Raw genomic sequence first — 19126 nt, 5'->3', positions numbered from 1 at the left:
AAGAAGACACAATAACTCTAAATGAACACGCCCCCAAAAGCAGAGCTTCAAAATACATGAAGCGAAAAATGACGGACCTGGAAGGAAAAACAGACAAACCCACAAGTATGGTTGGAGATTTCAAAGCTTCCTGCTAAGGAGTTAGAACTGTGGACAGAAGTCGAGCAAAGACACACAGGACTGAACAACACTGTCAACCGGTGGGATCTAACAGGAACTTACAGAACATACCACCCAATGCAACAGGATACTCATTCTTCTCAAGTACAGATAAAGCATTCTCCAAGACACAGCATGTTCCTGGGGCATTTAACAAACATTAGCAAATTAAAGAAACCGAAAACCATACAACCTGACTGAATGAAAATGAGACCACGACAGATCGCAAGTGTGGGATGCAGCTGAAGCAGTGCCTAGAAAAGATCTGTAGCCTTAAACGCTTATATTAGAAAACAAGAGAGATCTCAAATCAATAATCTAAGCTTCCACCTTAAGAAACTAGAAAAAAAGGGGAAAAATACAGCCAAAGCAAGAAGACGGAGGGAAATAATAAAGAGTGGAAATCAATGAAATTGAGACCCAAAAACAATGAGGATAATGAACGAAGCCCAACACTGTTCCTTTGAAAAGACCAATTAAGTTGTAAGGCTCCAGCGAGACCGGCAAAGGGAAAAGTCGAGACGAGGCCGAGCAGCAGCACCAGGAGCGGGAGGCTCCGCGGGAGCGCGTCCACACGGACAGCTGCCCTCGGTCCAGCCAAGCCGCCCAACAAGGCACCCACCACCGGACCCTTCTAAAGACCTTCCACAACAGAAATACCCAGGCCTACGTGGTTTCACAGTCTCTTCCAGAAAAGACGAGGAGTACTTCCCGGCTTGCTGCGTGAGGCCAGCATTACGCTCAGACAGAGCCAGAAAAGGACAGAACAACAGACGAAGCCCACAGACCAGTATCCCTCACAAATGGACCAAAAATCATCAACAAAGCACTGGCAAGCTGAATCCAGCAATACGTAAGAACATTACATGACAGCCAAGGGGGCTTTATCTCGTGATGTCAGGCTGGCTCAACACTGAAAAGTAAATCAATGTAGTCTACCATATTGACAGTTTAAAGAAGAAAAAACACACAATCGTATCAATCTATTCAAGAAAGGATTTAACAAAATTCAACATCTACTCATGATAAACTTTTATAAGAATCAAAGTCAAATCAAGAATAGAAGGGAACTGCTACATCCTGATACATCTACAAAAAAACCTACAGCTAACTAACGGTGAAGGACTAGGTGCTCCTCCAAGACCAGCAACAAGGCGGAGATGTCTGCCCTCCTCACCCCAACGCCAGTCTGCAAGTCTTAACCAAAGGCATCCCACTCACAGAAGATACAAAACCGATGTAGACAAGGTACAGATAAGGGTACCTGCCCAGGAAAATCCCAAGGAATCAACCAAAAATAAAGACCAAAAAAACCCTCACAGAACTGATAAGTAAATTCGGTTAAGGTGCAGGATACAAGATGAACAACTCAGAAATCAATCATTTCTATGTAATAGTAAGGCAACATAAAACAAAATTTACAACTGATATAAAAAGGCATACTTAGGTATAAATCTAATAAAACATGCAGAGTCTGTATACTGAAAATACAAAATGCTGACGAAAAATCAAAGATGTAAATAAATAGATACGTATTGTGTTCACGGAATGGAAGACCCAACATAAGGAGAATGTCAATTCTTCCCAAACTGACGTAAAGATTTAACTCAATGCCAATAAAACTCCAGCAGGATTTTTTTTGGGTAGATATAGACAAACCAATTCTAAAATTTTTATGGCAAGTCAAAGGAACTAGAATAGCTAAAACAACTCTGAAAAAGACGAATGAAATCGGAGGAGTCACACTACCAGATTTTAAAAACTTACCCCAAGGTTACCAGTAGTCAAGACAGGGGTGATGAGATAAACACGTAGATCAATACAGCAAAATGGAGAATCCAGGACGAGAGAGAAATATGCCCACAACCGATTTTTGACAAAGGCATGAAAAAGCAATTCAGCGAAGGAAGGATAGCCTTTACCATACATTGTCCTGAAGCAGCTAAACCTCTTTAGGCAAAAATAAAAGCAAATCTTCACCTAAACCTCCATCTTACCCAAAATTTAACTGAACATGGATCAGAAACTTAAATGTAGAATGTGAAACTAGAACATTTTAAGAAATAAACATAGGATAACGCCTTTGGTACTCAAGGCTAGGCAACGAGTTTTCAGACCCAACATCTAAAACTTGATAAATTGGACTTTTTCAAAATTTAAAACTTTTGTTTTAAGACATTGGTAAGAGAATGAAAATAAAGTACAGACTAAGAGAAAATATTTGCGAAGCACATATTTGACAAATACGTATCCAATACACATAAAGAATTTGCAAAATTCAACAATAGGTTAAAAAACAAAGCAACAACCAAAAAACAACTGGGTAAAAGACAGGTGAGATATCTGAACAGATACCTCACCAAAAAGGTTAAACAGGTTGCAACTAAACACATGAAAAGGTGTTCAACATCAGTAGCCACTTGGGAAATACAAGTAGAAAACCACGGTGAGATGCACTACACGCTCAGCAGAAGGGCTAAAATAGGAATATTGACTATAGCAAGCGCTGACAAGGAGGCACCCAAACTCTCACACAATTCTGTTTGAGCACCGAGCAAACCACTTTCCAAAGCCAAACATGCACTCCATCCATTCCTTAGAAATCCCACTCCTGCGTGTCTACCCTGGAGAAATGGAAACTTGTGCCCACACACAGCCCACACGTGCATGTTTACAGCAGTCCTAGTCACAACTGCCCGGAGCTGAAAACAACACAGATACCCGTCAACAAGCGAACGGATACATTTTTTACAGCGGCAGCATGTCCATCAGTGGACTATTACCCAGCTATGAAAAGGAACAACAACAACAAGGACGCAGGGCGCTTGGGAACCTGTAAATCAACTAGACCCGACAGCGGAGGATACATTCTTGCAGGGTGCACACGGATACTCTCCAGAAAAGACTACATATGTTAGGCTACAAAACAAGTCTTAGAAGTTAAATTTATTGATCTCATGGAATTAACTCAATGGGCTGAAAGTAAAACCCAATAATAGAAGGAAAACTGGAAAACAAATATGTGAACACTAAACAACAGACCCTTAAACAACCAACAGATAAGAGAAGAAATCACAAGGAAATCAGAAAATACCTGGAGGAAATAAAATAAAACAACACACAGGACAACAGTGGAAGCAGTGTTCTGGGGGAACCGACAGCCTTAAATGACTACATTAAAAAAGGAGGATCTCAAATCGATAACCTAACTGTACACCTTAAGAAACTAGAAAAGGAAGAGCAAACTGAACTCAAAGGTGGTAGAAGGGAGAGAATAACAAAGATTAAAGACAATGACACAGAGAACAGAAAACCAGTAAGAAAAATCAACAATACCAAAAGCTGGTTATTTGAAAAGATCAACAAAGTCGACAAACCTTCAGCTGGAATGATTAATATATTTCAATATAAATAAAAATCAGTTATATTTCTATACAGTGGAAATGAACAATGTGAAAAACAAATCTAAGAAAATAATTCCATTTACAAGAGCATCAAAGAGAACGAACTACTTAGGAATCAATTTACCCAGGGAGGTATAAGATTTGTACACCGAAAACTGCAAAAGATTGCTAATAGAAATGAAAGAAAAACTAAATAAATGGGGAGACATTCCATGTTCATGAATTGGAAGACTTAATATTGATGTTAAGATGTCAGAGAAATCAAAACGATCTTGGAAAAGGACAACAAAGCTGGAAAACCCATACCTCCTGGTTCCAAAACTTGGTCGAAAGCTACGGTATTCAGAAAGGAATGAACTTTATACAGATAACATCTTGGATGAATCTCACTTATGCTGAGTGAAAGAAGCCAGTCTCAAAAGATTACAAATTGTAGGATTTCATTTATAGGACATTATTGAGAAAAAATCAAAACTGTAGGGATGGAGAACAGATCAGTGGTTGCCAGGGGATTATGGGTATGTAGGTGGGCGATTATAAACTGACGGCGTGAGGAGGATTTTGAAGTGATGAAATTATTTTATGCTCTGATTAGGGGGTAAGTAATTAACATTCACAGAATTGTACACCAAGAGAGAGACCATTTTGCTACATGATAACGTTAACAGTAAAAAATAAAGAGTCTCCTAGGATACAGTCTGTGCCGTATCGTGATGGTGACAACAAGCGTGAATACTTGCTTGTCAGTGTGACTGTGGCGTCTGCTGAGGCGGCTGAGGAGTACTTTACTACCGCCATTCTGCACAACTGCAGGAGCATGGCGATCATCAAAAGCAGACTGGCTTTTATTTGGTTTAATCATGGTTTTAGGCTTCTCCAAAGACAACACACTGTCTGAGACCTGCCTTCTGGGTGGACGACTACCACAGCCCCACCCCTGGGTACCTCACCCTCGCGACACTGGACATTAAAAGGGACGCACCCTGCTGTATGCAGAGTATGCCTCAATGACACAGGTATTTTTAAATCCCTCTTCGGGATTTAAATCCCTAAGAATCGTAGGCTAATGCAGAGAGAGCACAGGGTGCAGAGCCTGACACACAGAAAGCACTGGGTGAACGTCCGCTGCTTCGGCACGATTGTTACCACTGCTGCTGGCGGGGGGAACTGCCCCACTTTCAAAACCATAAGGCGTCGGAATCCTAGGCACAAGACAGCCCAAGCACCGTCGAGCTTCTGGGACCCAGAAAGTACGCTTGCCCGTAAGTCAAAACATGGCCAACGGTTAATGCACAGGGATGTTCATCACGGTTTGTTCTTAACAGCTGAAAACGTGAAAATAACTCAAACTCCAGAGGTGGGTTAGCCAACTGCGTTACGGAACAAACTATATGTTAATATTTACACGAAGTCTGTAAAAACATGGGAAAGCGTTATAATACAAAGTGGAGAAACAGAGTTTAAATGATGTGGATTTCACTATGTATAAAAAGTGCCCCAAGTCTCAGGAACGGCATCACCGAGAGTTGCTTCCGGAAGCAGCGAGAAGGCAGGGCTCCAACTGGAAGTGGCTGGAAGTCTCTCTCTCTCTCTCTTCTTCCCCACTTTTTAGGAAATAATTACAGGAACTTGCAAAAACTGTACAAGGAGGCCCATGTCTTCTTCACTCAGTGTCTCCTCAGTGGTAACGAGGTAAACAGCTGCCACGTGACGCTGTCGCATGTGCAGATGTGTGTAAACACCGCCGCCATTGAGCCCACGCACACCGTCTCCTCGGAGACACCCATCCCCCCACCCCCACCCCCGGTAACCTCTTCTTCTGTGTTCTAAAGAGACGGTGTAAAACTGATGTTAATTATTCTTTAAATGTTTACAATTCTTCAGGGACACCATATGGGCCTGGCAACATATTTTGGAGGAACATTTTAATCATGAATTCAAGTTTTTAATGTTTGTAAGATGATTCAGATTTCCTGTTTCATCTTGGTTGAGTTTTGGTAGTCTCTGGTGTCTGAGGCATTGGTCCGTTGCCCCCAGTTAATGATCTGGCAAGCTTGGGGCTGTTCAGTGTCCTGTGTCCTCTACGTAGCCGAGGGCCTGCAGAGACACCCTGTGCACGCTCGATACTCATGACCTGTGTCTTCTCTTTCCAGACTTGTCAGTTTTGCTAGACGTTTATTAATTTTATTGACTTTTTTTTTTCAAAGAACTGGCTTTCTGCCTCAAGAATTTTCTGTTTTTCTCCTTTCAATTTCATTATATTTTGCCCTTTATTATTTCCTCCTTTCTGCTTGTTTTGGCCTTATTTTGTTCTTCTTTTTTCGGGGTCTTGAGGCTGGAATAGAAATCGGAGACCTCCCCACTTTCCTAACGCAAACGTTCAGTGCTGTGCACCCGCCTTCTCGGCGCTGACTCTTATTGTCCCACAGACTCCGACAGGTGTGTTTTCACCATCAGTCAGCTGTACTTATCTCTCCTTTGAGATGTCCTCTTCCACACTCGACCTATTTGTTTAAGAGTGTGTTGTTTAATCTCCAAACGTTAGGAGATTCCCCTGTTGTTTTTCTGTTACTGACTTCTGGTTTGAGCTCCTTCTGGTCAGACAGCACACAGGGTATGAAGCCGATTCTCCTGAACTTGCGGAGGTCTGTTCCACGCCCCGGGTGCGGTCCACGCCGCTGGCCTTCCAGGTGCGCTGCCCACGCGCCTTCCCTGGATGCGGGTCAGGTCCTGCTGGTGGATGGCGGTGCTCAGTTCTTCCACGTCTTGGCTGCTTTACGGTCTGGAAGTTCTACGACGTCTGAGAGGCTGTGTTGGGGTCCTGGACTGCACGGGTGGGTCTGTCCGTTTCTCCGCTCAGGTCCGTCTCTGGGCTTCACGAGTTCTGAAGTTCTGTCGTCTGGCGCACACACATTTAGGATCGTTGTATCTTCTTGGCAGACTGAGCCTCATGTAATGTCCCTTTTTTGTCCACCGTATTTTACCTGAAATTATTCCATTAATATAAGCCATACCTACTTTAAAAACATTCATGTTTCCATAGTCCATCATTTCTCATCCTTTTCCTTTCAACCGACCTCTGTTGTTACCGCTGAAGTTGAGTCTTGTAGATAAACTACAACTGGGTCGTGTGTTCATACCCACTCTGCCGCTCTGTTATCTTCTAGTTGGTGTGTTTAGATCATTTACTTTAAAAGGAATTACTGATTTGCTGGTGCTTAAATCTGTCACTTTATTGTATGTTCTCTGCTCATTCCCTGTTCCCAACTCCTCTGTTTCTCTTTTCTGGCCTGCCAGCAGGTTACTTGTACAGTTTTGTAGTGTTCTGAGCACTCTGCATTGCAGATACTTCTCAGTGGTTGCTGAAGCTATTAAGATACACATAGGGGACTTGGCCTCCTGGGGCTGACATATCCCTCTCCCCACTTTAACATAAGAATGGGTTTGTGCGTTTCTTCTGTCACCAGCATCACGGGACGCTACGGGTTTTTGACCTCGAGTACGATTTCAGAAAAACGCGAGGACCGTCTCTCATACTTCTCCCTGTTTTTACCCACGCCCCTGTTCCTTCCCCTCGGGAATTCCAAGCTTTCCTCTGTTACCATGTCCCTCCTACTCGGGAGGCTTCCTTAGACATTCGTTAAGGGTAGGTGTGCTGGTGACAAATTCTTAGTTTCACTTCGTCTGAGAATGTCTTGCTTTTCCTTTCATCCCTGAAGGATACTTCCACTGGCTGACAGTTCTTTTCTCTCAGAACTTGAAAACTGTGCACTTCATTCTGGCTTCCACAGCTTCAGATGAAAAACTAGCTGTCACTCAGATCCATGTCCCTGGAGATGCTACCGTGTTTCTCTCTAGCTTCTTTCAAGATTTTTCCTTTGTGTTTAATTTTCAGAAGGTTAATTAGCAGGTGTCATGGTGTGGATTTCTCTAGTTTTATACTGTGAGGGCTTCACTTAGCTTCTTCAATCTGTAGTTTTATGCCCTTCACCAGATTTGGGAAATTTTCAGTCATTACTTCTTAAGGTATTTTCCCAGCCCCGATCCCTTTCTCCCTGTCTGGGACCCCAATTAAGCAAAGTCCCACACTGTGTCCCCTCATCACAGGTCCCCGAGGCTCTGTTCCTGTTTGTTTTCAGTCTGCTTCCCTGTGGCTCTGGTGAGATCATTTCTATTGATCTGCCCTTGAGTTCACAATTCTCTCTCTCGTCTGCAGTCTACTGTGGAGCATATCCAATGAGCTTTCTATTTTGGTTATTGTATTTTTCAGGTGTATAATTTCTGTTTGGTTCTTTTTTAAAAAAAAAACAATTTTTATTTCTTTGTTGAGGTTTACCATTTTTTCATTTGTTTAAAGAGGATGTGTAAGTGTTTGCAGAAGCATTTTTACGATGCTGCTTTAAAATCGTCATTGGGTAATTCCGCCACCCGAGTCACTGTGGCGTTGGTGTCTGATGACTGTCTTCTCTTGTTCATGTTACAGCTGCCCTGCTTCTGGACAGGATAAGGGGCTTTTACTGCATCCTGGACACCCCAAGCATTACGCTGTGAGACCTCCTCCTCTTTAACCTTCCCCTGGCGGCAACCACCCGGCTCAGGAGGAGGTGGAAGTCCCTGCTGACACGATGCTGCAAAAGCAGACCCTGCAGACAGGGTGGTGTCAGCTGGGCTCCCCACTGGTCCACCAACACCAGGGCTGGTGAACAAGGGCCGCCCCGCTGCTCCAGGGTGGGAGCAGGAACTGTGTGCCGAGCCTTCTGACTCGAGTCAGTGACAGGAAGGGTGACCAGCCCCCGCCATCGCACTCTGGCTCCAGTGCTGCCCCAGAGGATCAGCTCAGCCCTGCTGACACTCCCTGGGCTGACACTCCACTGCCTGCTGCAGCCGGTGGTCACCGAAAGCCCTGCTGGCCCAGTGGCACTGCCGGGTGGGCCTGCGTGCTGGTGCCATGGGGCAGGAAGGGGACGGGTTTTTCCTGGGCATTTGGCTAAAGCGGGGCGGTGTTGTCAGAGGGCTTCCCCTCGCGGGGGAAGAGGCTTTCCTGGGAGCTGTGTGTATCTTGTTGCTGATCCAGGCAAAGTGCAGCTGAGGTAACTCGGGAGCTCGCCAAGTCCCAGGGTCCTCAAGGCCACCCTTGAGCCCCTGCCCGGGCCTTCCTCGGTTGGTGTGATGCAAAGGGTTCTGGGTTGTAAGGGGAGGACCTGGGCATGACGCGGCTGCTCCAGCTGACCAGAACCAGAAGCTAAAGATCTTTTCAAAATCCAGCATCTGCACATCCTCTTCCGCATCTGATCTTATGTGTCTCTCCCCTGCCTCTGAAGAAGACCGGAAATTCATTTTCTTTACAGAGAAGACAGCGGGTCTCCGGGCAGAAGGGTACCAGGTAGAGGGCAAAGTTACCCGGGTCAACAGGGGACCGAGGGGACGTCCCCACAGTGACACCGAGCTTGCCGGTCCTGTCCCCAGCTACACGCCCAGAAGCTGGCAGCCCAACCTCCAGGTAGGCGTCTTCCCCGAAGACAGGACCCAGACGCCAGTCCTGAGGCTCCCAGTGAAATGGCCACGTTCAACCTAGTGCAGCCGCAGGGAGTCCACCAGGCCCAGGGTGGGTCCAGGAGCTGCTCGGTGTCCCCCCTCCCCGTGAGCAGATGGCTGGTACCACCAGGGCCTCGAGGAGAACATCAACAGGAGACCTACGCCCAGACCACCATGGTGACAGAAAGAAAGCAACTTAGAGGAAGCAGGTTGTGCGGACAGAAGAGAGCTTCATGATTAACGTCAAGGAGTCAGTGAACGTGTTCTAAGTATAAAACAGCAACGGCAACACTACAAAAGAGTCTCAGAAAACTAACAGCGTGACAGGAAGTAAAAGAGAGCGGGTGATAAATTCGGGGTAAGTTTATAGGATGCAGAAGCAAACGATGGAAAGTAGGATCAAACACGTTCTCACGGAAAGAATTCAGAAAGCTCAACACGCAGGTGAGAGTTTCAGAGAAGCAGCAGCAGCAAAGGGAGACGAGACGCCTCCCGAGAGGTGGGGATGAGAGGCGCCAGACGAAAGGCCTCCGGGTGTCCAGCACGCGGCGCAGACCGGGCCGCCAGAGCGCGTCTCTGTCGCACTTCGGGGCGCCGGACGGCACACGGCTCTTCGGTCCCCCAGAGAGAAGGCACGAGGCGGGCCAGGACCCAGACCCAGAGGCTCTGCCCGGTGGGGGGAGGCTGCCCCTCGCACCCACCGCAGGGTCAGCGCAAGGAGTGGAGAGACGGGGTCCTGGCCCCGGCTCCCCGCACGGTCCAGGCGGGGACCCCGTGGCTGCTGGCAGCCGGGCAGCAGGTGGGCGGAGAGGCCCAACGCTGGTTCCCAGTGTGCCTGCAGCCCGGGCGGAAGGGTCCTGCTGGCCAACCAACGGGCTTCCTGGCGGAGCTGCACGTGGTGCGGAGGGGCAGCGGGAGGCTGCCCTCAGCCCGGAGCACCAGGGTCTGGGGGCCTCACCCCGGCCACGGCTGCCTTTCAAAGGGCACCCCTCGCTGAGGTCCACAGGCCCAGGCCCAGGTCCACGGAGGCGCGTTTGGCTTCAGGGCCTGGGTCGCGGGGGGTGACCGTGCAGCCACGTCCGTGTTCGGCCGCGCCCGCTCCCGGGACCCAACACTCGTCTCCTGATCGAGGGCAGTGTAAGACCCGGAGCAGAGGTGCTCAGCAAGGATCCGTTCAGTAAGTTTTCTAAAGAAAGAATAACAGGAATCTAGCCCCTGGCAGTCCGGAAGGGGAGGGGGCGAGGCCCAGCACAGCGCCATCCTTGGGGGGAGGGGGCGTCCCCAGTGCCCCCCAGCCCCTGAAGCGGGGGACTCTGCGCGCTGGAACGGGCCTGGGTGGGCAGGTGGGGGGCCCCAGGCGGCAGTGAGGGCACCGGAGGGCGGGGCGGGCAGGCGCCGGTCTCCAGGACGAGCAAGTCTATCCAGATGCTAAACCCAGACAGCACCTGGGATCCCCCAGAGCCGCCAGCACAGACGCAGGAGCCCAGCCTTGTTCCAGCTGAGACAGCCCTTCGGCCGCTGCCACTCAAATCTTTACTGAACTTTCCCCAGTTTCCTTCCTCAAGAGAGTGACGCTTTAAAACGTCACGTGCACACACTTAACGCGTCACACACGCGACATGTATGTTAACACACACGCAACCTATGCACAGCAGCTCCACCTGTGTGCGTGACAAAGGCACGCCGTGCCCACCCTGTCCTCACCCCCATCCTCGGGAGGAAGGGGCTCCCAGGTGCCCCCTGTGGGCAGGGCCAGCCCTGGGCCCCAGGCTCCCCTGGCCGGACAGGCTTCCAGGGAAGGCCGAAGGGCGGGTGACGGACGGCAGGCCGTTGGGTTCACAGCCTTCCTCTGCACTGACCCCTTAGGCGCAGGCGTTCCTGGATCCGTGGGAGAAGGAGAGGACCAGGGAGGTGGAGGCTGCCTGGGTTTTCACTCGGGGGCGGGGGCCCTGGAGTCCCTGTAGCCCTCCCGACCGTGAGGGGGTGACGGTGGGGCCACATGTCCCGGGACGCCTGTCCTCAGGGGGCCCCGTGCGGCTTCCTGGGAAAGCCGAGGATGCCCTCAGCTGTGTGGAGGACACTGACCCACAGTCACCGCGTGCGACGCTGGGAAACCGAGGCACAAGGAACGAAGGGCTGACCGTTCAGACACGGAAGGCGGCGAGGGCAGCAGAGCAAGGGGTGCCAGGGGCAGGAGGCCGCCCGGTGCGGCGGGGACCAGGAAGCGCTGTGAAGGGGGCGCCCGGAGGACCCTCGGCCCACAGCTTGAGGGCTGACCCCGCAGCGAGGGCTCAGCAGGTGCTGGCAGCTCCCCTCCTGCCTCCCCACCCGGCTCAGATGTCACTCCTCTGCTTTGAAACCTTGGACGGCTTCCTGCTGCTCACGGGAACACGGCCACGAGCCTCACCAGGGCCGGCGGGTCTGGCCTGTGCCTGGCCCGGCTGCCCGGCCGCCAGCGAGCACGTCCTCCCATGCGCCCTCAGCCCCACGCACGGGCACCCACCCGGAAGCCCCCCAGACCTGCCCGGGCGCCCCTGCTGCACTTCGCACTGCCCGTCGTCACACACACGCAGGACCGTAGGTGTGTCCCCGCAGACAGCGCCGCGACAGGAGTGGCCTGCCGTCTGCTGAGACAGAGGGAGGCCTGGCTGTCAGCACCACCTGAGGAAGGGGGCTGAGCAAAGGCCAGACGGGGCAGCGGGGCTGTGAGCCGCGAGGACGGGAGGTGACTTGTGAAGACGACACCGGGGCGGGGGCAGCCCTGCGGACGGGACGTACCTGAGTGAGCTCACCTCCTCCCTGGAGAACAGGAAGCTCTGCTCGGCCGGGCCCGCCTGGGCCTTCAGCATCTTCAGCTCCATCTCCAGCTGCGAGGAAGCACAGGAGGGGTTGAGCGCGGACCACGGGCCCCAGGAATCTGCAGGCGCACCCGCTTCCCTCTCCCCGGCGCCCCGCCGGTCGCCAGGCCTCCCGCAAACACAGGGCCTCCCTGGGTTTTCCTTCTTGTTTCCAGAGCAGCAACAGACACGGCCACAGGGGCGCGTGGGGGGACATCGAGATCCGGGGAGAGGGGGCCACGGCGGCTGGACAGAGCAGGTTCTAGACGCACCGACGCTCTGATCGGCTCTGATATCTTGATACTTTATTTATCTTGTGACTTCAAATTCCTCTACAGGATGTCAGGCCACGCACAGACCGCTGGGAAGGGACCCACGGTGGGGGCGGCGTGGGGAGGACGGCGAGGCTGGAGGAGAGCAGGGAGAAGACTCCCGCGCGCACCCACGGGGAGGAGCAGAAACGGGGCGGGCGGCCCCGAGCGGGGGCAGAGCGCTCTCCCACACCAGCGCCCGCTGCCCTGGGCTCCGAAGGCCCCCGATGAGACGCCTGCGTGCAAGGGCGCGGTGGGCCCCGGCAGCCGGCTGCAGGCACGGCGCCACTGTCCTCACGCCGGGATCTGGCCGTTCTCCAGTCCGCCCTCAGGGCCTCCCACCCCACAGCAACCCAGTCCCCGCGTGTGGGTCGCCTGGAGGAGAGAGGGCTGTCATCAAGCTCCGCTCTTCCTGGCCTGCGCCCGGCCACCCGCCTGCCCACCCTCTCAGCCCTGGTGTGCCGCCCGCCGCCGGCACCGGGGACTCCTGCTTTGCCGGCTGTCCGGCTGTGTCCTGACACCCCAGAGAGAGGCCCTTAACCTCCCACCCAGTTCTCCACTGAGCCCCTGAGGGGACAGGGGATGCGGGCAGGACCCCTCGTGGCGCCCACACTGGCCACAGGCAACAGCCGTGAGTGAGGCGGCCGGTCCCCGAGGCTGGGTCTGTGGCCCCGGCTTCACCACTGTCCAGGCTGCATGGCTGACGACCTGCCCCTTAACCCAGGGCGGCCAAGAGCTCCCAGCTCACATCCCAGCACGTGCCCTGCATTGGTGGGAAAGGTGTTGTGACAGACAAGCAAGGACCCGCAGCCCTGGGCAGAGGGGAGGAGAGGGAGGGGCGCGTCTCCTTCATCTGCCCTCCCGGCCTAAACGGACAGGCTAACGCCTGCAGTGCTTCCTCCTGGAAACGTTCCCTCCAGGCCATTCTTGGAAAGGTCCTCCTGGGGCGACCTGATTTAGGAATTCTTGGGCCCCAAACATCTGGTCTTTATGGCGCCCCAATTAGTCATCAGGTCCCTGGAGAAAACCCTGCCCCTAAATGGGACCAGCGCACACCCAGGAGCCCGAAGCCTGAGGGCTGGAGCGGACACCGAGCGCAAGCGCCCTGCGGGCCAGCTCCCTGCGGACCAGCGCCCTGCGGACCAGCTCCCAGCAGACCAGCTCCCGGCGGGCCAGCTCCCAGCGGACCAGCTCCCGGCGGGCCAGCTCCCAGGTGGACCAGCTCCCTGCAGACCAGCGCCCTGCAGGCCAGCTCCCGGCGGGCCAGCTCCCGGCAGACCAACGCCCTGCGGACTAGCTCCCGGCGGACCAGCTCCCGGCGGACCAGCGCCCTGCGGACCAGCTCCCGGCGGACCAGCTCCCGGAAGAGCCTCGGCACAAGTGAGTTACACGCGGGTCCGCACGCTCAACCCCTACTGCCTCTCCGGGTGCCGAAAGGACGCAGCCCAGTGCCCGCCTCGCCAGCTGCACCCCGATAGGCGGTGGCGGCGCTCTCAGCTGGGCCCCCCGTCGGGGTGACGGCCCGCTTCACAAGCAAGCACCAAAGACGCCTGGGCAACGTGGCGTCACGAGCAGAACAAAACCGTGCGTATTCGAGGAGAAGTGACACCCACCGTGTCCAGTGGCCCCTCACTTCTACCTCAGAAGCCTGGGGCTCAGATGAAGCTCCTCCCAGGAACCGAGCTGTCCCGACGCACGGACGCTGCCCTGCCCCTCACCCGAGTGTCCAGGCCTGTCGCTCCTCTCTGACACCACCCGGCCTCCTAGCTGGTGGCCAGTGGGTGGGCACCCAGCAAGCCCCTGCCCTCACTGTGTCCAGCCTCATGGCCACAGTGAAAGAGACCAGCAGAGACACGAACCTCACTGGACCAGGAAGACTCTCTCCCGGGGACATAGGGCCCGACAGTCCAGTCTGGGCTGCTCTCTCTCTCTCTCTCTGTTTTTGGGGGCGGGGGCTGACCTCTTGAGCAGAGGAGAGGCAGATACCCCCCGGCTACCACGTGCCCGTGCAGCAGAGCATGATGGTGGTCTCTCCTGGAGATGCATGGTCCCGGTGCCCTGGTGCCAGGCCCTGCCCGAGGCCCGGCAGCACCTTGTCCTGGATCCGGCGAACGCTTTGCAGCCTCAGGAGCTAAGGTTCAGGTGTCGCATGGAAACGGGTGCACGTGGAGAGGTCTCTCTCCCACTTCGCCCCGTCCCCTCCTGCAGCCTGCATCTCCCGGGCTCAGCTCACACATTCACCAGCTAAAAGGTCAACGCTCTTCCCTTCTCTTAAATTGATTTGTTACAAAAATGGAAGATTTCCTACACCTCGTTTCGTACGTTGAGTTTTTCACGGAACACATTTGGAGGTGTTTCCAGACTAGCACAGAGGGAGCTTCCCTGTTCACTTTTGTGGCTCCTGGAACCATCCCAATGGCCAGCCTCCTGCCGACCAACGTCTGACCTGCTTCCCACCTGGCGGCTCAGACACACCGGTACCCACAGTGTGAGCTGACCTGCAGGACGAGTCCTCAGAGCCACACATCTGCCTGCAGTTCCATCCGATGTCACCACAGCCCTGGGGTTGTTACCGCGCAACCCAGGGCAAAGCTAGCCTGCTGAGGCCGTGTTGTGGTGAAGGACAGGGCAGTGTCTACTGCAGGGCGCCTGGCGCCAGGCCAAGCAAGGAGCACAGGCTGCTCGCGCTCAAAAGCCCCGAGCCCCCCCGACAGCTTCCAGGGAAGGGTTTTCAAAGACACCGTCAGGGGTGAGGGTTGCGGGTGTCTGATCAGCTCGTGGACATTCTTCAGATCTGTTGGCGGGGGTAACTGGGTGGTAGTTTGGGAGCCAACATCATCGACCTTCTGCTTCCAACTGGTCTGGTGTCGACATGCTGGTGGTCAGCACGCAGTTAACTTCCTCTACTAGGCAGGGTTTTAATGTCTGCAAAACAACGCGAGGACCCGGCCCAGGATATCATCTACAGCCCTAGGAGGACCTAGAGGTCCCTGACTTCATTCCAGGGCTAACCTCTTATTATCATCTTGTCTTGACTGTTTTCCTTTGTTTCTGTATTTTCTCACTTTCCTGATAAAATTTGCGCTTTGGAACTTGGGGACAGCCTAGGAGGCTAAAGATCTTCTATGGACAAGAGGCAGGGAACCCGGTGGTGGGGGACGTCTGCCTCCCGGAAGGCGCGAAGCGTCCTGCTGGGTTTCAGGTTGGGGGCCCGGACGTCCCTGCTTCGGTACAGAAAGGGCTCATCGTCCCCCAGGGACTCACTCACTGACTTTCTGTTTGTAACTGGGTCTGCTTCTGACATCCTGTTCTGTTGACAAGAATCCTGGGATCCTCTCTCCCACCCCACCCACCCCACATTAAAATAAACCAAACAACCCTTTTTCACAAAACCAGGGCTGTGCAGAAGGTGAGGCCGAGGCTCCCAGGACTCGGCCGCGTGCAGAGCCGGCACGTCCTTCTCGACCCGCAGGCCCGTCCGGGGCCCTTCGTCTTTCCACCTCTTGCTGTTATACGCGGGAGTACTTTCTTCCTTGTCTAACTTGCTGTTTCTGTAGATACAGGACTTGTCCCATTTCTGCACATTAACTTTGTTGCCCACCCGTTCACTAGGGCCTCAGGCTGACGGCGAGGCTTGTCGGCCGACCGTCTTCGCCCCGATCACGCCCTCCTCCACAACGCAGGCACCTGGAGCTCTTCCTCTTGTCTCAGGCGGATGACTAGTGTCTCCAGGATACCAAGGAAGGCTCTAATACTGCACATCTCTTTTGGGGTCGGGATTGATAGGTTGTATTTCCCTAGAAAGCTATTCATTTGGATTTTTATTTTAAATGGCGCTGTGACGTAACCCTTAACTTCTTACGGAGTTCACGTAGACCTAGTAATTCTGCCGAGGTTTGTCTCTCTTGTTCTCGTTTATCTTCCTTACTGTTGAGGTGAAGCTTGCACACAGGGCGGTACACACCTTGTGAGTCCAGCTCGATGGCTCTGCCCGTCCGTCCCTGGGGAACCGCGTCCAGGTCAGATCAGAGACTCTGGCAGCCCAGGACACGCACACACCCCTGCCCCGAGTCAGTAACTCGGAGCTAATTACTCTTGTTTCTTATTTTGGGCGGTGATCTTTCTGCTAATTTTTTACTAGATTGTGAATAATTAATACGTTTTACTGGTTTGTTTTCAAAGCACAGGCATTTCGATTTGTTATTTCTACCATTTTTCACTTTCTCATTAACTTCTGCTTTGATCTTTACACTACTTTTCCTTTACTAAGGTTTATTCTGTTTTCCAAGTTCTTGAACTGGGTGTTTAATCCATATATATTCACTCTTTCTTGTTCAATAACATAAATATTTAAACCTGTGGTTTTCCTTCTGGGCACTGCTCTAGTTGTTTCCCACGGGCTCTGAAGAGTTTCCATTGTGACTATTTTCTAGATTTTATGCACTTTTGAATTGCATATCATCTTCTTTGGCCCGAGCATTGTTTTAGACAGTTTTTTGTTCTACTTCTTTTTTTAGCTTCCAAGTGTTAGGGGCTGCTTCTTTTTTTAGTTGTGCTCTTAAATTCAAACTTCATCACACTGCGATTAGAAAAAGTTATCTGTCCTAATTCTACCTATTTGAATTTATAAAGGTTTTCTTTATTACCTAACACATGATTAAGTTTTGTTAATGTTTTCCACGAGCCCTCTTTAAAAAGAGCGTTCTTTAGTTTCAGGGTTAAGAGTCGGGGGTGTGTGTGTCTGTCTCTCTGTATATATCTATCACAGATCTTGTATTTCTTGCTATTACTTATTCTTTGCCCACTTGCTCTATCGGGGATTAAGAGGTAAAAAAATTCTCCACTACTGGTGTCCTTGACAATGTCCTGTTGAAGCTCTCCTCTTTTTTTGCTTTTCTGAACACTGATGGTATTTAGTTGACACAGATATTCATCTGTACCTTTACCGTTTTCTGCAATGCATTTTGGCTTGAACGGAAATGTAACTGCAATCAAGGTTATGACCTCTGCTTTCTGTGTACAACTGCCCACGTGCCTTTGCATCCTATACTGTCCGACTTTTTTAGGCTTTACTTGGTAATCCAAACAGAAAGTCTTTCCCTTTTAACAGGTGAATTTCGCCCGTTTATATTTTGATAAAACATCTGTTTGGAGTTACTTCTGGATCTGTACTGTTTTGTTCGCTTTGTCTCATGACTCAAAACGATTTTATTCTATGGCTTTTTTGTCTTGCTTGCCTTTGTGTGTGAAATTTTCTTGATACTTGGAAAGGTTTATATTTTTCATTCTAGTGGTTGTTTTTGTAACTTCTGACTTCCTATGATACCTATACTTCGTTTCCAACTGTTCCGATCAACTTCCTGCACCAAGTACCTGACTAGTCAAACGTATCACCCTTCTCAGTGTTCACCTTTCTACACTTAAACACGCTTCTGCTTGATGTCATCTTTAGACAGTACGTTTTGATCGTCAGCTTCTGATGATGAGAATACCAACAATTTTACGTTTCCCAGCATCTTCTCCCTTCCCAGGTATCTTACTGACTACATCAACTCTAAGTCACTAGAATGTGGACCGTTTACACTGTACATTGGCTTTACCCTTCCAACCAGACTCAACTCCTGCTGCGGTCCTCCCGGCGCCTCGCCTTCCTGACCCCCCCCGGCCCCCCCCCCCGCCCCTCTGGCTCCGCCCCGAGGTCTGCAGCTCCGGGTTCTTCTCTTCCTCTGGCCTCCCCTCCCCTCTTTGAGTGCCTGCACTTGGTCCCAGCTTCATGGATTCTACCCGATTGCCAAGTCTTATTTCTTGGCAAAATGTTCAGGTACAATTCTCACCTGCTCAGTGTCAACTTTTTTTCTGTGAAATTTTTCCTGTTATTTGTTTTTCTACACAATTTTTGGTTTTATGAAACTGTGTGATGCTGCCTTTATTACTCATTGTCCATGATGAGGTTTATTCAGTCTGGCTTTGTACAAAGGCTACACGGAGGAAACCACGGGCGTCTCCTCTGACGTTACATCCCAACAAAGGGTCTGGTGTGAGTTCCGTTCGCCTTCGCTGCCTCCCTCTGCCTTCCGCCAGCTCAGGGGCACTGAGACCTCCCCTCCCCCTCCCGCCCACCCCGCTGCCCCGCCAGCCTGGCCCAGGGCTCCTTCCCTGCACACCCCCTGCTCATTCCCGGCTGGGGGCCCTTCTCCTCCTCTGTGGAGGCTTGGGCTTTAGCTGTATTTCTTTTCTGCCCAAATTTCAGTTTGCCTTTGTGGTTTTCACTCTTCTCAGTACTTCTGGATGGTTTCCGGGAGGGAAGAGGGAAATGCTGACCTGCAGCACAGCGTTCGAAGCAGAAAACCAGGCCCTTCTAGTCTGACCGGTAACCTTGGACTCATAACTAACGTGCCTTCAACTTTAGCACACTCACACCCACACTTGTACACACACACTGACTGTGGCCCGCCCCTCCCCAGCCCCCCACGCGTCTCGGGGTGGGACCCCCTCAGGCCGGGCCCGGCTGCAGCTGGAAGCACGAGGGCTGGTTAGCGGCTGCCCTGGCACAGGAAGAAGACAAGGGAGCACGGGAAACACATCCATACCGCGCTCTGCTACTACCTATTTCGTACTTCACTGACAGCAGTCCGTATTTGAAGTTTGTTTGTAGAAAAAGAACACAAGGCCTAATTGGACCACCTCTTCTGAGGGGCGCTGCTAAATGACCGAAGGCTGAGAGCTCCGCTGCGGTACCCATTCAACGGCAGATTTACCTCCCGGTGGACAGCACTCCAAAGGAGAGCGTCTCCTGGGGTCACCTGCACCGCAGCCCACACTCCCGCCAGCTAGAGCCGCCTCCTCCCTGAAGGCCTCCCCTCCTCGTTTCCGAATTTCA

At 52.0% G+C, this 19126-nt stretch overlaps 1 protein-coding gene across 3 annotated transcripts in view; it reads right to left on the bottom strand.

The window, feature by feature from the left end:
• Positions 1-19126, bottom strand: part of MAD1L1 (mitotic arrest deficient 1 like 1) — a 315793-nt gene that overhangs the window by 91886 nt on the left and 204781 nt on the right. For all 3 annotated transcript variants that reach the window (XM_060032547.1, XM_060032548.1, XM_060032550.1), the window contains one exon: positions 11877-11965. In XM_060032547.1, the coding sequence (XP_059888530.1) occupies positions 11877-11965 (89 nt within the window). The remainder of the gene's footprint in view (positions 1-11876; positions 11966-19126) is intronic.

Source organism: Delphinus delphis, chromosome 15 (genome assembly GCF_949987515.2).
Source record: "Delphinus delphis chromosome 15, mDelDel1.2, whole genome shotgun sequence".
NCBI lineage: Eukaryota > Metazoa > Chordata > Mammalia > Artiodactyla > Delphinidae > Delphinus > Delphinus delphis.
The sequence above is the reverse complement of the archived record's forward strand: the minus strand, read 5'-3'. Positions and strand labels throughout refer to the sequence as shown.